We start from the raw sequence: 25371 nt of genomic DNA on the forward strand, positions 1-25371 counted from the left end.
AAACATAAGTGTTGCGACGCAACCAGAAAATGATGGTATGGCAAAAATAGGGCGAACGAGAGGTAAACGGAAACGCGCAAGGGAGGCAAGGAAGAGAAACAGTAAGGGCCACTGTCTTTGTACATTATCTGCCAGATATTGCTTTGCAGCTACAAAAGCATTTCACTTTTGTATAAAACTGGAAACAAGGACTTGAAACAGCACAAAAACAATATTTTGCTATAACAATGTTCTTTAGTTTCAATAAAAATCGTCAGTAAAAAACGTGCTAATTTTGGAGACACAAACACACCATAACTATGCTCCAAGTGAATTCAACTGGAACAGGTATTTTCGAAAACATTCCAATGAGTTAATTTAACAATTCATTTAAAATTTTTATATTGAAATTAGCATTCTACAATCAAGAAATAGGTCTATCAAATATAATTTGTTTATTGATAAGTCTCCATTTGGCCACTAAGAGCAGCTGAGCTGTTTCCTGATAGTTGATTGTTGGAAGAAGAAGGTGGAGTTGTGTGTGTTGCAGCTGCTAGAAGAGAGGGTTCTCTCGGAGTGTCAAATATCATACGCATTATGTGTTCACATGGCACTGACACATAGGTGATGCCACAGTGCAGGCCACACTGCAACCTCAACTCTCCACTACCTGTGAACAAAAAACAAAGCTGTTCACTGTTTTTCCTCAACACTTCTCACACTGGTGCGGTGAACACCCAAATTGGAACTTGGTTATTATAGCAAAGATGCAATTAACCTACTTATAAAGCTTTCAGAGGCACAGGAACAACTTAAAAGCAGTTAATTTGATTATTACCAAGGAATTGTTCCCTTCCTCCCTGTGACCAAATTTTTGTGCGTGTGGGAAAACTAATGGCAACTTCTGCATTGATAACGGCTTGTGTCACGCCCCTATTTCGTGCCTCATAGTTACGCGATGATTTTCCTTTAAATATCCATAAATAGTGCTATTATTTAGTTCATATTCAGATAGATCTCAAGACCATATATAGCCAGTATTTCCATCTAGGCCTGTAACCCCTTTTTTGTTTCTGTTCACTAAAAACAACCGCAGTTTGACAGTTTACTGATAAACATATTAAGTACCTAAAAGCCTCAATATATACCTTTTTGAGTTCCCTGACAATGAATTCGCATATTTGGTACATTCATGAGAAAATATGTACTTGGGGAAGTAATTATTGTGATAAAGTAGGTGCTAAAACGGAAATTGTATATGTACTTAACAAACATCAACAGACGAACAAAAGCCGGAAATTGCCCAACTTGTTGATCAGTGAAGATTTGCGAAGAACGAATACAACTCAAGGTACAGCCCTGAGGAACCCACGATAACGGGAATACCGGAGAACCAGCCTGACAACCAGGTCGATAATAAAACTTGACAATAAACTTGAAACTTCTTACTACTATCTCTGAAAACTGGGTTAAAATTTCTGTTGAATAATTAAAGATTGAACAAGAAAATCTTTTTAAAACGCTAAGTTATAACAAGCTTCAATAATGTTAATTAGGCTGACGAAAAGGCAACTAGTGGATATATCACGAAAAGGCAACTAGTGGACTATGAAACAACTAAATAAGTCCCTGTACAATGGCAATTATTCAAGCTAATTACTCCCAATATTAACCTCAGAAACACCGCGAGGAACAACCTTAAAAAACAGTGCGTAACATGGTGACAGGAGTTATTAACTGTTTTCCAGTTTAACGGACCGAAGTTCCGATTCATTCTTTGACAAATTTGACATTTTGTTCCTTCTTTTGATTCTTTTCTTTAATTCCTTCACTTCATTACCTCAGGAATCTTCAGCTAGCATCCAGCACACCATTCCGAGCAAGACGATAATGCAGGAAGCAGTAATAAAGATCCTCGACTCAGTCCATGATAGCCAAAAGAACGCCCCAGATCGTCTAACTTTTACCCACGACTGATATACTTTCAAATTACGATGCAAAGCTTGTACAAGAGATTTCGACAGTAGAAGACAGACTTTTACTAACACTAGCCATTCCCCTAGCCTCTAGCCAGACAGTTTTTGAAGTTTATCGTGCAAATGTAACCCCTATGCCCCAGAAGGACTAAGTTGACGCCTTACAATGGGTAATTGAGGGAGAATACATAGCAATCTCAGAAGGAGAAATGGAAACAACAGTACTGACAAAGTCTCAGTATGACAACTGTCTCGGATCGCTACGATACCGAATCTGTCAAGAGACAATGGAAACCCGCCTTGGATTCTCCTTGTGCTTAGCAACCCTCAAGTTTCATCATGCAATTACAGCATTGAAAGTATGTGACAATACAACTCAAGGTACAGCCCTGCGGAACCCACGATAACGGGAATACCGGAGAACCAGCCTGACAACCAGGTCGATAATAAAACTTGACAATAAACTTGAAACTTCTTACTACTATCTCTGAAAACTGGGTTAAAAATTCTGTTGAGTAATTAAATATTGAACAAGAAAATCTTTTTAAAACAGGATTGAACAAGAAAATCTTTTTAAAAGTTATAACAGGCTTCAATAATGTTAATTAGGCTGACGAAAAGGCAACTAGTGGATATATCACGAAAAGGCAACTAGTGGACTATGAAACAACTAAATAAGTCCCTGTACAATGGTAATTATTCAAGCTAATTACTCCCAATATTAACCTCAGAAAAACCGCAAGGAACAACCTTAAAAAACAGTGCGTAACATGGTGACAGGAGTTATTAACTGTTTTCCAGTTTAACAGACCGAAATTCCGATTCATTCTTGGACAAATTTTACATTTTGTTCCTTCTTTTGATTCTTTTCTTTAATTCCTTCACTTCATTACCTCAGGAATCTTCAGCCAGCATCCAGCACACCATTCCGAGCAAGACGATAATGCAGGAAGCAGTAATAAAGATCCTCGACTCAGTCCATGATAGCCAAAAGAACGCCCCAGATCGTCTAACTTTTACCCATGACTGATATACTTTCAAATTACGATGCAAAGCTTGTACAAGAGATTTCGACAGTAGAAGACAGACTTTTACTAACACTAGCCATTCCCCTAGCCTCTAGCCAGACAGTTTTTGAAGTTTATCGTGCAAATGTAACCCCTATGCCCCAGAAGGACTATGTTGACGCCTTACAATGGGTAATTGAGGGAGAATACATAGCAATCTCAGAAGGACAAATGGAAACAACAGTACTGACAAAGTCTCAGTATGACAACTGTCTTGGATCGCTACGATACCGAATCTGTCAAGAGACAATGGAAACCCGCCTTGGATTCTCCTTGTGCTTAGCAACCCTCAAGTTTCATCATGCAATTAAAGCATTGAAAGTATGTGACAATACAACTCAAGGTACAGCCCTGCGGAACCCACGATAACGGGAATACCCGAGAGCCAGCCTGACAACCAGGTCGATAATAAAACTTGACAATAAACTTGAAACTTCTTACTACTATCTCTGAAAACTGGGTTAAAAATTCTGTTGAATAATTAAATATTGAACAAGAAAATCTTTTTAAAACAGGATTGAATAAGATAATCTTTTTAAAAGTTCTAACAGGCTTCAATAATGTTAATTAGGCTGACGAAAAGGCAACTAGTGGATATATCACGAAAAGGCAACTAGTGGACTATGAAACAACTAAATAAGTCCCTGTACAATGGTAATTATTCAAGCTGATTACTCCCAATATTAACCTCAGAAAAACCGCAAGGAACAACCTTAAAAAGCAGTGCGTAACATGGTGACAGGAGTTATTAACTGTTTTCCAGTTTAACAGACCGAAATTCCGATTCATTCTTGGACAAATTTTACATTTTGTTCCTTCTTTTGATTCTTTTAATCCCTTCACTTCATTACCTCAGGAATCTTCAGCTAGCATCCAGCACACCATTCCGAGCAAGACGATAATGCAGGAAGCAGTAATAAAGATCCTCGACTCAGTCCATGATAGCCAAAAGAGCGCCCCAGATCGTCTAACTTTTACCCACGACTGATATACTTTCAAATTACGATGCAAAGCTTGTACAAGAGATTTCGACAGTAGAAGACAGACTTTTACTAACACTAGCCATTCCCCTAGCCTCTAGCCAGACAGTTTTTGAAGTTTATCGTGCAAATGTAACCCCTATGCCCCAGAAGGACTATGTTGACGCCTTACAATGGGTAATTGAGGGAGAATACATAGCAATCTCAGAAGGACAAATGGAAACAACAGTACTGACAAAGTCTCAGTATGACAACTGTCTTGGACCGCTACGATACCGAATCTGTCAAGAGACAATGGAAACCCGCCTTGGATTCTCCTTGTGCTTAGCAACCCTCAAGTTTCATCATGCAATTACAGCATTGAAAGTATGTGACAATACAACTCAAGGTACAGCCCTGCGGAACCCACGATAACGGGAATACCGGAGAACCAGCCTGACAACCAGGTCGATAATAAAACTTGACAATAAACTTGAAACTTCTTACTAATATCTCTGAAAACTGGGTTAAAAATTCTGTTGAATAATTCAATATTGAACAAGAAAATCTTTTTAAAACAGGATTGAACAAGAAAATCTTTTTAAAAGTTATAACAGGCTTCAATAATGTTAATTAGGCTGACGAAAAGGCAACTAGTGGATATATCACGAAAAAGCAACTAGTGGACTATGAAACAACTAAATAAGTCCCTGTACAATGGTAATTATTCAAGCTAATTACTCCCAATATTAACCTCAGAAAAACCGCAAGGAACAACCTTAAAAAACAGTGCGTAACATGGTGACAGGAGCTATTAACTGTTTTCCAGTTTAACAGACCGAAATTCCGATTCATTCTTGGACAAATTTTACATTTTGTTCCTTCTTTTGATTCTTTTAATTCCTTCACTTCATTACCTCAGGAATCTTCAGCTAGCATCCAGCACACCATTCCGAGCAAGACGATAATGCAGGAAGCAGTAATAAAGATCCTCGACTCAGTCCATGATAGCCAAAAGAACGCCCCAGATCATCTGACTTTTACCCATGACTGATATACTTTCAAATTACGATGAAAAGCTTGTACAAGAGATTTCGACAGTAGAAGACAGACTTTTACTAACACTAGCCATTCCGCTAGCCTCTAGCCAGACAGTTTTTGAAGTTTATCGTGCAAATGTAACCCCTATGCCCCAGAAGGACTAAGTTGACGCCTTACAATGGGTAATTGAGGGAGAATACATAGCAATCTCAGAAGGAGAAATGGAAACAACAGTACTGACAAAGTCTCAGTATGACAACTGTCTCGGATCGCTACGATACCGAATCTGTCAAGAGACAATGGAAACCCGCCTTGGATTCTCCTTGTGCTTAGAAACCCTCAAGTTTCATCATGCAATTACAGCATTGAAAGTATGTGACACACAGAAGTTTGTGTTACCAACCCAGAACGAGCACAGAACCTCGGATAGGGAATTTGGCTACTTACACCAGCAACAAGTGATTTTACCCTTAGTGAGATAAGTATGGACGAGAACGGCCGAAAAACCAACATTCCCCAAAGGTTGTAACATCTGTTAATCACACTAAAATGTGGACATACCATGTTCAGCGACCACATTAAAATTAGAGCTGATTTACAAAGCTATCAGTACCTTCCAGCAAAGCGAGTAAATGTAAAATTGCCAGACCCACTTGCAAATTTAGTTGATTCATTGCCCAATATTAACGAATCACCGAAATATGAAACCAGCACTGAAGCAAATCTTGATTTATTGAAGAAATTTAAAAACAATTCATTTAATCAAATCGAATCACTAGATGAAATAGCACAGCTAATTACAAAACAACTCAAGAAGCCTCCAACAGTTCTACCACCAAAGGATATGGGAACGCTCAAACGAAAAGACAGACGAAATGTCAGCGACCTCCACAATGTCACTCAGTACAATTGAACGCATCGATACAGAAGACGAACCGGATAACACAGCTTCATCCCGAGAGGAAAGTATACTTTAAGTACTGGAAAGTCTGAAACAGTTCGACAAGTATTAATCTTATAACCGATTAAGTATCGTTTCAACCATTAAGTTCTATTAATCAGTGCTTTAAATATTCAAACGAGTGCTTCAATTCCAGAAATTAACCAGTGCTTTAAACCATTCATTCAACCTGTACAGTTATGTTCCCTCATTCAAGTTTAGAGACTTTATTCAGTGAATCAAATCTTGTTATATACAGTGCTAATTCCAACCTCTTCTCTCAATGTTAATCTTTCCTTATCTTTTATCCTTCTTCTCCAGAATTAGCGCACCTGAACCTTTTTAACATTCCTTAACAGCCTTAAAACTTTGTCTTAACTTTGTTGATTTTAACCTTTACTTTAATTGGTCTTAACTTAACATTTATTTTTTTAACTGTTCTCATTGTCTTTAACTTTAATGCTTTCGTTCAAACCACTTTTCTAAGAACACATAAATTGGGTGGCCCCAACAAAAACATGTGTATATCCTTATATCAGTGCAGATTATAGGTTTTAAAGAAAAATTGTACAACCCAGTTCCTTCTCAAAATTTTCCTGGAAAATTTTCATAAAGTCCTGTAGTGTCACGCCCCTATATCGTGCCTCATAGTTACGTGATGATTTTCCTTTAAATATCCAAAAGTAGTGCTATTATTTAGTTCATATTCAGATAGATCTCAAGACCATTTATATCGCCAGTATTTCCATCTAGGCCTGTAACAACTTATTTGTTTCTGTTCACTAAAAACAACCGCAGTTTGACAGTTTACAGATAAACATATGAGGTACCTAAAAGCCTCAATATTTACCTTTTTGATTTCCCTGGCAATGAATTCGCATATTTGGTAACTTCATGAGAAAATGTAGTTGGGGAAGTAATTATTGTGACAAATTAGGTGCTAATGCGGAAATTGTATATGTACTTAACAAACATCAACAGACGTACAAAAGCCGGAAATTGCTCAACTTGTAGATGAGTAAATATTTGCGAAGGACCGATACAACTCAAGGCACAGCCCTGAGGAACCCACGATAACGAGAACACCGGAGAACCAGCCTGACAACCAGTCGATAATAAAACTTGACAATAATCTTGAAACTTCTTACTACTATCTCTGAAAACTGGGTTAAAATTTCTGTTGAATAATTAAAGATTGAACAAGAAAATCTTTTTAAAACGCTAAGTTATAACAAGCTTCAATAATGTTAATTAGGCTGACGAAAAGGCAACTAGTGGATATATCACGAAAAGGCAACTAGTGGACTATGAAACAACTAAATAAGTCCCTGTACAATGGCAATTATTCAAGCTAATTACTCCCAATATTAACCTCAGAAACACCGCGAGGAACAACCTTAAAAAAAGTGCGTAACATGGTGACAGGAGTTATTAACTGTTTTCCAGTTTAACGGACCGAAATTCCGATTCATTCTTTGACAAATTTGACATTTTGTTACTTCTTTTGATTCTTTTCTTTACTTCCTTCACTTCATTACCTCAGGAATCTTCTGCTAGCATCCAGCACACCATTTCGAGCAAGACGATAATGCAGGATGCAGTAATAAAGGAAAGAATGGGTGGAAACTGTGTCTGGTAACTAAATGCTACAACAATTCGAAAGTGCTTGAGTGGACAACAACTGGAACAAACTCAACCACAGCCGCCACAACGGACAAAAACAACACAGGGTACTTAAAAACGAAGATAATGTGAGTAAATGAATTTCTAAAAATACTTTCCTGTGCTTTATTTATGTCAATTTATAAAGAACACATTCTCTCCCCTATTAATAATCGTCGCGCTTCATGCAATTTCGTTGAACATATCGAAGGACATAACATTAATTACACGCAAAACAGCAATAAAACGCAAGCTGTGCTAGTAACCGCTTTCCCCTCTTCAATTCAGAAGTCTATTTTAATTTATATGCCAGATAACGACGATAAACGTGTTGTAATTTATTGGATAGCAACAAACTTTATTCGTAACAAACTTCAATCAGATACTGAAATTAACCTTGATAACATCATCACTGATTACCAGATAATCTCAGCATAAGCTAAATTACTGAAACAAGAGGCCAAACACTAATTAAAAGAGGGCAAACCACAATTATTCAGAAAAAAGAACCTTGATATTTAATCAGCTCCGGAGGTTAACGAATCAAACAGTGACTTCGGTCGTTATGCTGTTGCCTATCTGAGTGCAGCTTCCACTAGGCCTGTGCGGTCGTGGTTCCCACAAATTTTGCTAGACTAAGGGGCACTCTTTAATAATGAGACATCGGCGCCCTTACGGCTTCAACGTTAACAATCGAACGATTCGACCAGAGCTTTAGGCACTAGTTTCTTAAGCAGCCCATCTTTATTCTTTTTCTGATTTCCTGTGCTACTCATTATTCAATTAAGACAGTTTTTCTTCACTTCATTTATCTCTGTTAAACAATTAATCACCTTATTAAGTTAAGTGTGCTATTTAAAACTTTTGAACGAAATAAGACTGATTGAATGATAAGTATATAATCTAAATGGATGAAAAGCAAAATGGCACACGCGCAAATCAACATCACACCCTTCTCTGGATCAGAAACAGACAATTTTAAAGAATTTGAACAGTTAAATACGGGAGCAATCGGAGTTACAGGAATTGCAGCGGCGCAATAATCGAAATTTCTGTAGTTACATTTAAAAGGAGAAGCTCTAAGATACTTCTTAACCCCACCAGAGGTTACCAGCCTAGTTTTTGCAGATAGTATAACTGCTCTAAGAAATAGATTCACGCAAGATGACTTGAGAGATCAGAATAATAAAGTTAGAGAACCAAAAGTTCAATCCAAAGACGGATACAGTGGAAAATTTCTTAGTAACGTTAAGAACTGAGACAAATAAAGCATATCAACCACCTGAAACAACGGTAGCTCCAGCAGGAGCAGGTGATCCTGAAAACCGTAGATCTGACAGAGACAGCAGCAAGCGATTCTGCCCTTGAAATGTCAGAAAATCGAAAAAACAAACAACTAAAGCGCTTCTTCATTAAGTCTATGCCAAATTGGCTTAAGCCTAAGCTGTTAGAAAGACCAGATACGGACACAATAGATCAATTATGTACCATAGCTAGCCAACAGATTGCAATAAGGGAGATGTGTAGTAGAGAAGAGTATTTTGATGACGGATTTAACGAAAAAAAAAAACTGAATCAAAAACTGATAAAATGTTAAAAGCAAAAACTGTTATCTGAAATAATCAAAAAGAACTTGAGCAGAAACTTGAGCAGAAAGTAGCACCTAAAAATGAGGCATCAGAACAAGGCTCGATAAACATTTTCACACCACATTACCCTCAACAAGTCTACAGACCAAATTATCGTCCGCAATATCAAAATAATCAGCCAAATTATCGCCAATATCAGCCTAATTATCGTCAATTTCAGCCAAATTATCGGCCTCAGCAACAGTATGCCACCCGTTCTAATAATTACCGGGAGATTAGACCACAATTTAATGCTCCTAGACCATTTTATTAAAATGAACAGCCACAAACACGGAATTATTGGAGTGAACCTTCAGATAGCCCCCCATTTGTTCACCCATCTTACGTTAAAAGACCTATTTATCGGTTCCCAACGAAACTCACCCCTGTAAATCTCCTTCGACAGGGAATAGTTTATGATAGCCAAACTCCAGCACAAAACTGTTACGGTATTCAAAAAGCCAAACAGTTTAGTCGCGCTGGTGCTCTTAAGCACAAAAATGCAAAAGGTATGAATTACCCATTTGATCAACAAAAAAACTAATAAAGCCACCCAATCTTAAAAACCAAAACATAAAATTATAAAAAGCCACAAAACTCAGTTAATTATTATAACGAAAGCACGTTAGGTCCTAGTTTAGATAAAGTAATAGAACCAGTTTGTAACGAAAACAAAAAAAAGCGTAGAAAACGCAGAAATAGTAACAAAAATAAAGTGAATAAAAATGTTCAATACCCAACACAAGTACCTCAGGCTGCACCAAAGCCAATAACAAAGGTTCAGCATTTATTCAGTATTGTACCACTTTTAGGCAGAACATTATCCTATGTTGAAGTTAAATTTATTGAAGAATTAGATAGACGCGCACTAATTGATACAGGAGCATTTGCAAATGTGATAAGACGTGAGTTTTACAAGGAACTTATCATCACCAACATTAGTTCAATTACAGAACCAGATCTAGATAAAGTTAAAACGGCAAACGGAAAATTAGTTGAAATTGATAAAGCAATTAAGGTTACATTTAAATTGGGCACACAAATATTCACTGAAGACTTCCTTGTTTTAATTGTCATAACTCCTGTAATATCAAGCAACCATTCTTTGTTAAACATTAAGTTAGCATCTGCCCATGACAAAGCTACATTTAATTCCTAAAAAAAGCCCGAAAAGCAGCCCAGGAGGGTAAAAAGCGTAAAAAAATTTGAAGTTTATAACCAGAAAAAGCAAGTATTACAACCAAATCAACAAGCAATTCTAAAACGTAAAATTCAGGACAAGCTAGAATCATTCACTGACCTCTGTGGAGTAATAACTCCGAATGAAATCTGTTAGTTACTAGAAGTAGATCCTCAACTAATAAATGTTGCAAAAATGAGTGAAAATTACTTAACAGAACTCAACCAATTAATTCAAGTGACAGAGAACACCAAAAAAAGTGCAACCAGCAAAACCAGTCCCAGAACATGAAAAATTGTGGTTCCCAACGTCTGAAACGTGCCCTGACCCGACAACTTTGTCGTACTTGCAGAAAGAAATTTTTGAGCAATTACAAAACCTGCAAGAAAGGCAGAAGCTAGACCCAAAGGGTAATCATCAGGACGAAATCACCTTTCTGAGCAAATTTCTGTGTGAAAAATCGGCCCTCAATGAAAAGCAAAAAGTTGTATTAGGTGAATTATTAGTTGAATTTAGTGATATCTTTGCAAAACACAGATTTGACATCGGATACAATACAGATTAGAAAATAAAGTTAACTCCAGAAAGAAACATACCAATTTATGAACAAAGCCTTCCAACGCCTATCCACTTGAGAAATGAACTGCAAGTAGAATTAGCATTAATGCTTTATTACGGATTAAAAACGACTTTGTCTCACTCACGATATAGTAGTCCCCTTGTTGCACAACGAAAAAACTCAGGAAGACTTAAACTGTTAATTGACTTGAGAAAAGTAAATCACTTGCTGCAAAATGACTATGTGAACACCAACATCCCCATTTCAAACATGAGGGACGCAAAAAACTACTTTGCCATGAAAAAGTTCTTTACGAATCTTGACTGTTCTCAATTATACCATTGTGTGCAAATGGCAGACGATATAACAGTGCAACTGCTAGCATTTAACTTTGCTTCGAAAACTTATGCAAATAAATGTCTTGCCCAGGAATTAAATAAGTCAAAAACCGGATTTAGTTCCTTCATTAGACATTACTTGAGCCCATGCTTAGCCTCAGGAAATTGTACCAAGTTTATAGACGATATTCGAAACGCTGTAACAAATCTTAACAATTGGTGCCCTCTTTACGAGAAATATTTATCGGTATACGTCAATCGGGACTGAAACTGCCACCCGAAAATTGTGAAGTAGCAACTGATACAATGAAATTTTTTGGAAATAAAATTAGTGCAGAAGGAATTTCCCCAGAAAAGTCGAAAATCACTAAATTCCTTGATAAATTCAAAAAGCCGAAAACAACAAAGCAAGTAAAGAGATTAATAGGCTCCAAGCATTTCTTCCGTAATTACATCCCTAATGTAGATGAGAAAATAATGTCATTTTACAAGCTCCTGAAGAAGGATGCAGTAATAGAAACCACAGAAGAACACGTGAAAGCATTAGAAGTAAAAAAGGATTAAATGGAAGCAACAAATTTAACATTGCGTCTACCAAAACCCGGTCTGCAGTATGTAATTCTTTGTGACGCTAGTTACCACGGTTCAAGTTTTTTTACTAATGGTGGAAGACTATGTAAACGAAACTGGAAAGAAAGAAAAGGTTTCGTTTGGATCGCATTTGTTTAACGCAACGCAATTAAAGTTCTCCATCTACTACAAAGAGTTCCTAGCCTCTATTATTGTCTGGACTACTTTTCACAATAAGTTTGGGGATCAAGCAAACAAGTAATTATACCCACAACAAAAGCCTTACACAATTCTTCCAATCAAAAGTAATACCACTATCTCTTTGGAATTGCTTAGAGAATACTCGCATTTAACAAAGTAATGGCACACTTTCCAGGACGCGCAAACTATGCAGCAGATTTTCTCTCTAGAATGGAGAATGATAAAACAGCAACAATGTCCTTAAAATTAACAGATAGAATTCCTGTTAGAGAAATTGAAATAGATACTGAAGCAAAATTCTGACACAGAAATGAATGCTCTATTCGATGAACATCAAGCGTTTGGAAATCAAGTCACAGATGTATGAAGAATACAAAAAGAAGCACCTCAATACTGAAATAAATGAAACACAAGGGCTATTGAAACTTGAAAAAGGCAAGAAAAAATTTCAATTCAGTACCCAAATCCATTAGATGAGTTCCTAGATCTTACAGAAAACTTAATCAGCCCTAATTTAGCAGAAGAGCAGCAAAAAGAAGCAGATATTAGAATAGTAACAAGCTGGATTCAGCAAAACATTCAAAGACCAGAAATGAAGTACGCTTCAACAAACTTAAAAAAGTATTACAAGCATTTAAATCGATTAATACTTCAAGGGAATGTCTTATACCCGAATTTTTTTTATGATACAGCAAAAGTACTTCACAAAAAATTCTGTGTACCTAAGCAATTGTGGAAAGAGACTATATATAGGCTCCATAAATCACAAACAGCAGGACACTTAGGCATCAAAGCAACAAATCAAGAATTTGGAGAGCGATTCTATTACCAGGTTTCACTGAGCATTTCATTAGTTTCATTAAAAAAATGTCTCACTTGCCTCCAATTAGACAGAGTTCCAAAAAACCACATCACACAAGAGTTGCAACCAGTCAGCTCGTTACAATCATACCCAGGTGATATGCTCCAAATTGATTTAGTAGGCCCTCTTAAGTCTACACAGTTTAAGTACGTTTTGAGTGGAATAGATGTTTTCACAAAATACCTATTCGCAGTCCCCTTGACAAACGGATACGCAGACACAGTAGCGAGAGAATAAGTATGGGTGTTCTTCCAACACATCTACATTTCTCAAACAATACTTAGTGACTTAGGAACAAACTTTACTTCGGAATTAATGTCACAATTAGCAAGTTCAGTAGAAGTAAAGCTGAAACATGCCTCACTAAAGCACCCTCAAACTATTGGAGCAGTAAAACGATCACAGGGACAGTTAAAACGCATTTTAAAGCTCAATACTGAGGAACAAAGGAAAGACTGGCACAAATATGTTCCTGTAGCAACATTCAATCATAACAATTCATAATTCAGCGATAAATTGTTGTCCTTCATCTTTATTCCCCGGCAGAGAACCAATAAAACCCCCTGATATCAGGTTCTCCAGAAAAGTAATGGATGCAGTAGCAGTAAATTCAGACCTTGTAAAGAACTGCAAGACGCCATGATGGAAAAGATTGGGAAACAAAGAAAAACTGACAACAGCATATTTGAAGTACACAAATTATTGTGACCAGAAAGCTTCAGCATAACCTATTCAAGAAAAATCATTCGGTCTACTTTTGAACCCTAAGCGGCTAGAACAATCCACAGTACTTGCTTCCCAAGTTCAGAAATGGAAAATTGTCGTTACTGATTCAAATTACATCATTCGAAAAGTAAACACAAATTACACACAATGTGTTCATCGTATCAAATTGAAGCCAATCAAACCAAGTGAAACCCCTGAAGACCTTGAGAACATCGACCCTGCAAACTGTCAACCCGATCCATGGAGATGACAACACATAGAACCAGATCTCTTTGATAAACACATTCCTGAATTAATAAATGAAGAAAAAGAAACTGAGAAAACAAAAACAGTGATACCAGACCCAGTCAGAGTGACCATAAACGTTCCCCTAGGTGAACCATTAGCCGGACCAGTAGCAGCAGCACCTCCCGCATCACCTTCAACCCCACCAAGAATAGCAGTACCAGCATTTAGACCACGAACAGCCCCAGTACATTAATTCCAAACTTATTCGAAGAAAAAAGCAGTCAGTTCGGATGAGAATCTAGCCGACCTGGAGCAAGATGCCGAACAAATAGCCAGAGTACCCGTTGATCCGTTGATTGCAGATGAAATTAGGCAACAACCAGAAATCGTGTCCCTCTGGTATCATCTATTTCATCAGATGATGAATTGTTCACTCCTCTCCAACAGCCCCAACCAACAATAGTACCATCGGAAAATGAGTCACCTACAGAAACACATGAAGAACAAATTGCATTACACGAAAGGAAAATAAGAGCTCGGCCTTTTCACCCAAAACGACAACCACAGAAAATTTCATTTAAATCACCAGAGAGTAATCAACTAAAAAATGTACATGGCTTCAAATTGGATACAGAAATCTCATTGCATCAAGTAGAACGGAGAAACCCTCACCGTCTTGATCAACGTAACGAGAAGAAAAACGATAACGCAATAAAAGCATCAGCACAAGCAGCAAAACAATCGAACACACCAAGTAGAGAGACAAAATAAGACCAAGGGAGAGGAAGTATAGCAAAGTATTCAGAGAAAAAGCCCACCAGCCCAATAAAAAGACCAGTTACTAGATCTCAAACAAAAAAATTCTTCGCCAGGCTCAACTAATAAAATCTAAATCATTTCAGTCAAGAAATAAATGCAACATACCTCAGCTCACCAACAGATATCTTACATTCTCCACACTCTTTTGCACACTGTATGTCAGCAAACCTTGTAATGGCAAAACCACTAGCTAGACAAGTCAAAAGTTGATACCCAGCAGCACCAAGTGCCATCAAACTTGGATATCTGGATATCCACCAAATATTGACTCAGCTTTAATATACTTTGACCCCTATTTTGAGCGTTATGTGTTCAGTTTAGTTACAAAAATTAGATAGTATCACAAGCCCACACACGAATCAATGTTAGCAAGCCTTTATGAGCTGAGAGAAATATTTATAGATGCTGGAATTCAACACTTAAGTCTTCCAAAACTCGCCAGTGGTTATAATTTTAACATCGTTTTTGAGCTTACATGCCAAGTATTCGACCCTCTACGCATAACCATCTAAATCCAGAAGCACGCACAGACCCAGTCTAGCAGTAACCCTTACCCATCTCAAGAGCCCAACATGCCCGAGCAATATGGCCCTAAAGTCCAAAAATCAAAATTCCGAAAAATTCGACCTCAAAATCTAGTTATTTTCATATATCTCGAGAATTACTTGTCCGATTCTGGAAAAAGTTTTCCTAGTGTTCTGAAAAACCCTTGTTCATAAAAAGCCATCCCAGCTATAACCAACCCCTTCCTACCCGTTCTAAGTACTAAAAACTTAGCCCAAAGTTGACCTTTCCAAAAATCCCAGGATCAACTCAGAAAAACAGTCATAAAATTGTCAAAAGTGCCCATCAACCCAAATTTTTGCGCTGCAAGGTTTCTTAAGCAGAGGAATCGACCTGCAAAATTTGAAGCAATTTGGAGCATTTTAAAAAATGACTAACGGCCAGGAACCTGAAATTTAACAATTCGCAGTCCCCTTGACAAACGAATACGCAGACAGAGTAGCCAAAGAATAAGTAAGGGTGTTCTTCCAACACAGCTACATTTCTCAAACAAAACTTAGTGACTTAGGAACAAACTTTACTTCGGAATTAATGTCACAATTAGCAAGTTCAGTAGAAGTAAAGCTGAAACATGCCTCACTAAAGCACCCTCAAACTATTGGAGCAGTAAAACGATCACAGGGACAGTTAAACGAATTTAAAGCTCAATACTGAGGAACAAAGGAAAGACTGGCACAAATATGTTCCTGTAGCAACATTCAATCATAACAATTCATAATTCAGCGATAAATTGTTGTCCTTCATCTTTATTCCCAGGCAGAGAACCAATAAAACCCCCTGATATCAGGTTCTCCAGAAAAGTAATGGATGCAGTAGCAGTAAATTCAGACCTTGTAAAGAACTGCAAGACGCCATGATGGAAAAGATTGGGAAACAAAGAAAAACTGACAACAGCATATTTGAAGTACAAAAGAAATGTGGCCAGAAAGCTTCAGCAAAACCTATTCAAGAAAAATCATTCTGTCTACTTTTGAACCCTAAGCGGCTAGAATAACCCGCAGTACTTGCTTCCCAAGTTCAGAAATGGCTAATGCTGTATAAAATGGAAAAAAAGTCGTTACTAATTCCAGTTACATCATTCCAAACGTAAACACAAATTACACACAATGTGTTCATCGTATCAAATTGAAGCCAATCAAACCAAGTGAAACCCATGAAGACCTTGAGAATATCGACCCTGCAAACTGTCAACCCGGTCCATGGAGACGACAACACATAGAACCAGATCTCTTCGATAAACACATTTCTGAATTAATAAAAGAAGAAAAAACTGGGAAAACAAAAACAGTGATACCAGACCCAGTCAGAGTGACCATAAACGTTCCCCTAGGTGGACCATTAGCAGGACCAGTAGCAGCAGCACCTCCCGTATCACCTCCAACCCAACCAAGAGTAGCAGTACCAGCAGTTAGACCACGAACAGCCCCAGTACATCTCCCGGTGTTTGACTCTTCAAGTTTAGACGAATTAATTCCAAACTTATTCGAAGAAAATAGCAATTCGGATGAGAATATAGCCGACCTGGAGCTAGTTGCCGAACAAATAGCCAAAATACCCGTTGATCCGTTGATTGCAGATGAAATTAGGCAACAACAACCAGAAGTTCGTGACCCTCTGGTATCATCTTCGTCATCAGATGATGAATTGTTCACTCCTCTCCAACAGCCCCAACCAACAATAGTACCATCTGAAAATGAGTCACATACAGAAACACATGAAGAACAATTTGCATTACACGAAAGGAAAATAAGAGCTCGGCCTTTTCACCCAAAACGAAAACCGCAGAAAAGTTCATATAAATCATCCAGCCCAATAAAAAGACCAGTTACTAGATCTCAAACAAAAAATTCTTCACCAGGCTCAACTAATAAAATCTAAATCATTTCAGTCAAGAAATAAATGCAACATACCTCAGCTCACCAACAGATATCTTACATTCTCCACACTCTTTTGCACACTGTATGTCAGCAAACCTTGTAATGGCAAAACGACTAGCTAGACAAGTCAAAAGTTGATACCCAGCAGCACCAAGTGCCATCAAACTTGGATATCCACCAAATATTGACTCAGCTTTAATATACTTTGACCCCTATTTTGAGCGTTATGTGTTCAGTTTAGTTACAAAAATTAGATACTATCACAAGCCCACACACTAATCAATGTTAGCACGCCTTTATGAGCTGAGAGAAATATTTATAGATGCTGGAATTCAACACTTTCAAAACTCGCCAGTGATTATGATAATTTTAACATCGTTTCTGAGCTTACATGTCAAGTATTCGACCCTCTAAGCATAACCATCTAAATCCGGAGGCACGTACAGACCCAGTCTATCAGTAACCCTTACCCATCCCAAAAGCCCAACATGCCCGAGCAATATGGCCCTCAAGTCCAAAAATCGCCCAAAATTCCGAAAAATTCGACCTCAAAATCTAGTTATTTTCATATATCTCGAGAATTACATCGACTCTGGAATAAGTTTTCCTAGTGTTCTGAAAAGCCCTTGTTCATTAAAAGCGACCCCAGCTATAACCAACCCATTCCAACCCGTTTTAAGTACTAAAAACTTAGCTCAAAGTTGACCTTTCCAAAAATCCCAGGATCAACTCAGAAAAACAGTCATAAAATTGTCAAAAGTGCCCATCAACCCAAATTTTTGCGCTGCAAGGTTTCTTAAGCAGAGGAATCGACCTGCAAAATTTGAAGCAATTTGGAGCAATTTAAAACATAGCTGGCAGATTGCCAGAAAATAGCCGCAATAGATTCGTAGATCGGCAGTCTAAAAAAAAACAGTAAAAAAGACAGATAAAAAAAATGTCTTTTGATTGAAAGCTTATCTGTTATATTTTGATTAAAAATTGTATAAGTTATTGCTGCCTCTATTAGCTGATCTCAAATAACCTTCATTTAGAGTGACACACACCCATTTGACCTTATCTCTTTGAATTAAAGTAAATAAAAGTCAATTTCAAAGTGAGGAAGTCATTTTTGAGAGTGAGGTAAGTCAAATGTGACCAAAAATTTAATCACGCGAATGAACAAAAAACTCGCTCCACTAAGAGCGAAAAATGACGTCACGCATGCAATTCAGTTGAAATTGCATGAACGAATGAACAAAAAGTGGCTGTGACGTCATATGGTCGTAACAAAAATCATGACGACGAAATAAAAAAAAACCAAGAGAAGGCCAATAATAGCCTCAGCTATCGCTGTGCGGCTATTAAAAATGACTAACGGCCAGGAACCTGAAATTTAACACTTCGCATCCGCTCCAATTCACTGATAAATCCAAAAATTCCCCCAATTCACCCATTTTGCAGCCCTAGACCATTCTACTTCTCACGCTGGACACCCCAGTACCCAAAAATCCCGTCGTTGAGTTATGCTAAAAATACCAGCCCTTTCAAAGTGCGTCAAAATTGATCAAAATGTAGTGTAAATTATATCTCAAAAAATATGCAAAAAATCCTACAGGTACTCCACGCTGCCACCCACATGGTACAAACTCAAACACCCATTAGAACCCGTTAAGTCCAAGTAAATGTTGAAAAATGGCGAAAAACCAAAAATCGCGCTTCTGCTTCAATTCACTGCTTCAAAAACTTTAATAATTTATGCCCCACCTGACCCGATGGATGCTATTTATACCCTCTACTAACCTAGTAAAACTCCTCACTAGCCTAGTAGAGCCATAAAAACCAGTCCCAGCTCACCCTAGTACCAGCCATCAAGACTTAAGCTCAAATAAGCTCTAAAATTGTGCCAATTCTTCCACCAAAATATTAATAATTTCCCAAGAGAATCAAAAAATATTAAATTCTGACAGAAATTAACCATACCCTCAGTCCTCCTACAAGTATGTTTTCTCAGAATATGCATCCCCAGCCCCCTAGTACCAATACAAGCCGAGAAAACACAGGCAAATTAACAAAAATCACAAGAATTTTTTGTTAATTCTTGAAAAAAGTTATCAAAAAGGCATCTTAATACCCGAATATTCACAAAATTATTGTTGATTCAGTTAGCCCTACTCATGAAGAGTCCAACCATAGCCATTTGAACCATTTTGACCAAGTTTAACATAAGCCCATAGCCTATCCAATAACCTATCCTCTACTTGAGCCTTTTCAAAAAAACCCAGGTTCACTGCAGCAGAAACATCATAACTCGTGAAAATAGTTGAAACCACACAAATTTTTGTGGTGCACGGTTTTTGAGCCACGAAAGCGACTGACAAATTTTGAGCGCGATTAAAGCATTTTAAAAATCGGGTGACGGCGAGGACCCTGAATTTGAAGACTTTTTGAAATTTCACGAACATGTCCACAAAATATACAAGAATGGTCCAAAACCCAATATTAGCTTAAAACATCTGCATGCTCAAGTTCTACACGCTCATGTCAAAACAAACTATTGAATATTGTTAGGTAAAATGTTGAAACAATAGCAAAAAACTGAAGCCTAGCAAACTTCTCATTCCAACAATAGTGCCAAATTTAGACCAGAAAATCAGTATCAAATAGCCGATTTATGATCCCATACCAGATAAAGAGTCTCTCTAGTAGTTGTCCCAGCCTAATAAATCCAAACCATCGAAAAGAAATGCAAAAATGTTGAAAAACATGAAAACATCCAAATCTGCATATATTATATCAAATTCTGCCCAAAATTCTTAAGTAAAAAAATTCAAGATAATGACCTTAAATCATGTATCAAACTGCACCAATAGCTGCTACCGACATAGTAATCACTAGTATGAGCCACAATTATATTAAAAAAACAATCATCTCCATCCTATGTCAACTTATGCATCAAACATGAGGAGCCACAAGCAAAAATCCACAAATTTCCCAGAAAAAGTGGAACAAATCATATGTTAATCATCTTCAAAGTTACCAAAATGCTACTTCTGATAGCTACAGAAGTAGTATATAGCTGGACCGAGGTGCCCGGGAGGGTGGCGACCCACATGTATTAAGATTGGTTAGAGCGGTTGTGGCTCGCTTCGGTCGCCCTTGAATTATTTTAGCAATGTATACAGTTAGGAATCAGATATTATTGCATGGTATATAAGGATTGCAATAATACCCCCTAAGTGTCCCTCCTAGGGGTACAATTTCTGCATTCCCTATCTTAATACATAGTGTCCCCCCGTTGAGGTTCTAGTCAGCTTTTTATACTACTTACAGATATCACTACTTCTCTTGAAACATGTCTTGAAAAATCTCGATTAGTGGAAACATCATGCCCAAAAATTAACATTTTGGAGCCAAAATTCGATGTTCTGACCCGATAAATCGTTCCAAACCCCATAATTCAGCAATATACATTAATACCAGGCACAGAAGTACAATTTTAACTACCCAGTGCCGATATTGTATGAACAGTGACGACTTATTAGACTTCAAATTTGATGATTCGAAAATAGCCACGTTCAGATCACGAAAATAGCCATAACTTTGCGAAAAATACTCATTTCAAGCCAAATTTTTGCGCTGCAGGGTTTTTTTGAGTCGCTGAAGCGATCTGTCAATTTTAAGTCCAATTGGAGCAATTTAAAAATTGAATGACGGCCAGGATCAAGAAATTTCGCACTTTTTAATTTCTCAGAAAAAAAAAGTTTGTCAAAAAACGTTGCCAAACCTGAAATTATAGCATAGTCGTTCCCCACTGATGTCTACCAAGTGGGCAAAGCCAAAAAAAATCGCCTAAAAAGGAACAAAAATGGAAAAATTCACATACGTACCAACTGTCCTGATGTGGAAAAATGACCAAAATTTGGATAAAACTACATGTGAAAATTGGTAGCAAATACTCTTCCAAACCAGTTCATATCACACACAATTGTTACAGGCAACCAGGGCAAACGTCTAGAACCCTTAGAACCAGTTTATAACCAGTATTTCACAAGTAAAGTTAATACTCAAAATTGAAAAAAGTCACTATATCACTTTTCTTGTTCTCTCACAAATATGTTATTAAACAGCTCTGCACCTTCATGAAAACACTACTAAATGCTCACATGCGTCACAGGTAATAGTCTCAACCAATCAAAAGATATCAAGCAAAAACTTGCCTATAAACGAATGTACACTACATGGTGATAACGAATGCGGTGGAATTACAGGAGTTTATGGCGCTTACCAACGAACGTCTCAAAATTCTGAAAGATCGATCGATTAGCTAACAGTTTTATTAGCCTTAACGACTATGTCATAGAAATCAGCGCCCAATCAGATGAAAAATTCTTTCTAGTTGCTGACGAACTTGCAAAAGTTTACAAAGTTCAAAACGAAATGCAAGAAAACAAGAACAGAAACTGGAAACTAGTTGAGGAACAACTTGCAATTCTAGATCATAAATTGAACGGAATAGCAACCGGTATGGAAATGCAAGCAACGGAACAACAACTTCACTTCAACTTTGACACAGCAGCATCATTACTTCTTAAACTTTATGCAGACATTAAAAGTTATCGAGCCGCCTTATACTCATTCAGAATTACCGTTATACATGCTATTCCATCTTTGCTTGATAAAAGCCTTCCGATCTCTTTAGTACCACGTAAATCTTTGATAAAGATCCTCGACTCAGTCCATGATAGCCAAAAGAACGCCCCAGATCGTCTAACTTTTACCCATGACTGATATACTTTCAAATTACGATGCAAAGCTTGTACAAGAGATTTCGACAGTAGAAGACAGACTTTTACTGACACTAGCCATTCCCCTAGCCTCTAGCCAGACAGTTTTTGAAGTTTATCGTGCAAATGTAACCCCTATGCCCCAGAAGGACTATGTTGACGCCTTACAAAGGGTAATTGAGGGAGAATACATAGCAATCTCAGAAGGACGAATGGAAACAACGGTACTGACAAAGTCTCAGTATGACAACTGTCTTGGATAGCTACGATACCGAATCTGTCAAGAGACAATGGAAACCCGCCTTGGATTCTCCTCGTGCTTAGCAACCCTCAAGTTTCATCATGCAATTACAGCATTGAAAGTATGTGACACACAGAACGAGCACAGAACCTCGGATACGGAATTTGGCTACTTACACCAGCTTTAAGTGATTTTACCATTAGTGAGATTAGTATGGACGAGAACGGCCGACAAACCAACATTCCTCAAAGGTTGTAACATCTGTTAATCACATTAAAATGTGGACATACCATGTTCAGTGACCACATTAAAATTAGAGTTGCTTTAAAAAGCTGTCAGTACCTTCCAGCAAAGCTAGTAAATGTAAAATTGCCACACCCACTTGCAAATTTAGTTGATTCAGTGCCCAACATTAACGAATCACCGAAATATGAAACCAGCAGTGAAGCAAATCTTGATTTATTGAAGAAATTTAAAAACAATTCATTTAATCAAATCGAATCACTAGATGAAATAGCACAGCCAATTACAAAACAACTCAAGAAGCCTCCAACAGTTCTACCACCAAAGGATATGGGAACTCTCAAACGAAAAGACAGACGAAGCTCAATGCCAGCGACCTCCACCATGTCACTCAGTACAATTGAACGCATCGATACAGAAGACGAACTGGATAACACAGCTTCATCCCGAGAGGAAAGTATACTTTAAGTACTGGAAAGTCTGAAACAGTTCGACAAGTATTAATCTTATAACCGATTAAGTATCGTTTCGCCCATTAAGTTCTATTAATCAGTGCTTTAAATATTCAAACCAGTGCTTCAATTCCAGAAATTAACCAGTGCTTTAAACCATTCATTCAACCTGTACACTTATGTTCCCTCATTCAAGTTTAGAGACTTTATTCAGTGAATCAAATCTTGTTATATAATTGCTAATTCCAACCTCTTCTCTCAATGTTAATCTTTCCTTATCTTTTATCCTTCTTCTCCAGAATTAGCGCACCTGAACCTTTTTAACATTCCTTAACAGCCTTAAAACTTTGTCTTAACTTTGTTGATTTTAACCTTTATTTTAATTGGTCTTAACTAAACATTTATTTTGTTAACTGTTCTCATTGTCGTTAACTTTAATGCTTTCGTTCAAACCACTTTTCTAAGAACACATAAATTGGGTGGCCCCAACAAAAACATGTGTATATCCTTATATCAGTGCAGATTATAGGTTTTAAAGAAAAATTGTACAACCCAGTTCCTTCTCAAAATTTTCCTGGAAAATTTTCATAAAGTCCTGTAGTGTCACGCCCCTATATCGTGCCTCATAGTTACGTGATGATTTTCCTTTAATTATCCAAAAGTAGTGCTATTATTTAGTTCATATTCAGATAGATCTCAAGACCATTTACATCGCCAGTATTTCCATCTAGGCCTGTAACAACTTATTTGTTTCTGTTCACTAAAAACAACCGCAGTTTGACAGTTTACTGATAAACATATGAGGTACCTAAAAGCCTCAATATTTACCCTTTTTGAGTTACCTGACAATGAATTCGCATATTTGGTAACTTCATGAGAAAATATGTAGTTGGGGAAGTAATTATTGTGATAAAGTAGGTGCTAATACGGAAATTGTATATGTACTTAACAAACATCAACAGACGTACAAAAGCCGGAAATTGCCCAACTTGTAGATGAGTAAATATTTGCGAAGGAACGATACAACTCAAGGCACAACCCTGAGGAACCCACGATAACGAGAACACCGGAGAACCAGCCTGACAACCAGTCGATAATAAAACTTGACAATAATCTTGAAACTTCTTACTTCTATCTCTGAAAACGGTGTTATAATTTCTGTTGATTAATTAAAGATTGAACTGGAAAATCTTTATAAAACGCTAAGTTATAACAGGCTTCAATAATGTTAATTAGGCTGACGAAAAGCTACTAAAATACAAGGCAACTAGTGGATATATCACGTATCTGAACCGCTCATTAAAAGGCTATTACTATCTAACTTTAATCAAATTATATCCGCTAAAAATCGCTAAAACAACTAAATAAGTCCCTGTACAATAGCAATTATTCAAGCTAATTACTCTCAATATTAACCTCAGAAACACCCCGAGGAACAACCTTAAAAATCAGTGCATAACAGGTTGCATAGCCTATTAAGAGATGGGCTAGTCATTACAATTTATATACCAACAAAGATTGAGATATATCAACTATAGATGGTCAGATTCTACAGGGGATGCGAGATGCAGTTCCCTCACTTGCAGTTAATGATTAGATGCTATAAGGTTTCTTGGTGATACTTGAAGTAAAAGAAGATTGGCGAAACAGGTCTAAGAAAATTGCTGAACTAATTTTACCAAGAAAACATAGTGGGCCAAAAATGATCCCCCCACATCACGAACAGTGATATCAACGACGGGAGTTATTTAATATTGTTCTCTAACACACGCCAGACTCACTATCACGACAAAATTAACTTAAAGCGGAACTATCTGAAATAACCAATGCACTGAAAGTTGAAGAAAGATATAATCTGAAGATAGTACCGTTCAAACATCGAGGGTTCAGAAGGCTGAAAACACTAAATATAGCCTGCTCACTTGTTGCAATGTTAGTTCTAGTGTTGTTAGCTCCTGAATTAGGATGGTGGGGGTAGTTGTGAGAAGTGGCAGAGTTGGTGACTCCATCTGCAAATGAAAAGAGGTGTTCCCACGCGGTGTCTGTCGATTGGCCACTCGTACTAACACTCTCGCCAGGCACCGGGGAGACGGCTACTTGTGCTTTGCCAACTTTGTTGGGCCCTGAAGAAGGACAATTTAAAGAATTATTCCATCAATTTCATTTGTTTCTGTCCCCTTTGCTGTGCGTCAATTCCATCTAAAGCTCAAAAATATGTAATTTCAGACACTTAAAAACACCGATGTTAAAACCTTAAAAAAAGAGCATTTTGCACAAGTCTTAGACTACCGAAAAAATGATCAAACCAGAGTCGCGATAAACAACCATTCCACGTTCAATAATTCAATTATCAGGAGCAGTTTCAGATAACTTGTTCAACAAATGCAACAAAAAATTGTCAAGTGGATTGAAATAAGAAATCGTAGTTTTATCTGATTTCAAGCACAATCATTCTCTGAAGAACCTGAGATTAACATAAGAACTTCGTCAGCA

General features: G+C 37.4%; 1 protein-coding gene across 2 annotated transcripts in view; it reads right to left on the reverse strand.

Moving 5' to 3' along the window:
* Positions 1 to 342: 342 nt before the first annotated feature.
* The window catches only part of LOC142349574 (uncharacterized), a 63653-nt gene continuing 38624 nt past the window's right edge, over positions 343 to 25371 (reverse strand). For both annotated transcript variants that reach the window (XM_075401238.1, XM_075401231.1), the window contains 2 exons: positions 24801 to 25001; positions 343 to 649 (listed from right to left, as the gene is read on the reverse strand). In XM_075401238.1, the coding sequence (XP_075257353.1) occupies positions 435 to 649; positions 24801 to 25001 (416 nt within the window). In that variant the 3' untranslated portion in view covers positions 343 to 434. The remainder of the gene's footprint in view (positions 650 to 24800; positions 25002 to 25371) is intronic.

Source organism: Convolutriloba macropyga, chromosome 1, assembly GCF_964194025.1.
Source record: "Convolutriloba macropyga chromosome 1, txConMacr16.3, whole genome shotgun sequence".
In the NCBI taxonomy this organism is placed as follows: Eukaryota; Metazoa; Xenacoelomorpha; order Acoela; family Convolutidae; genus Convolutriloba; species Convolutriloba macropyga.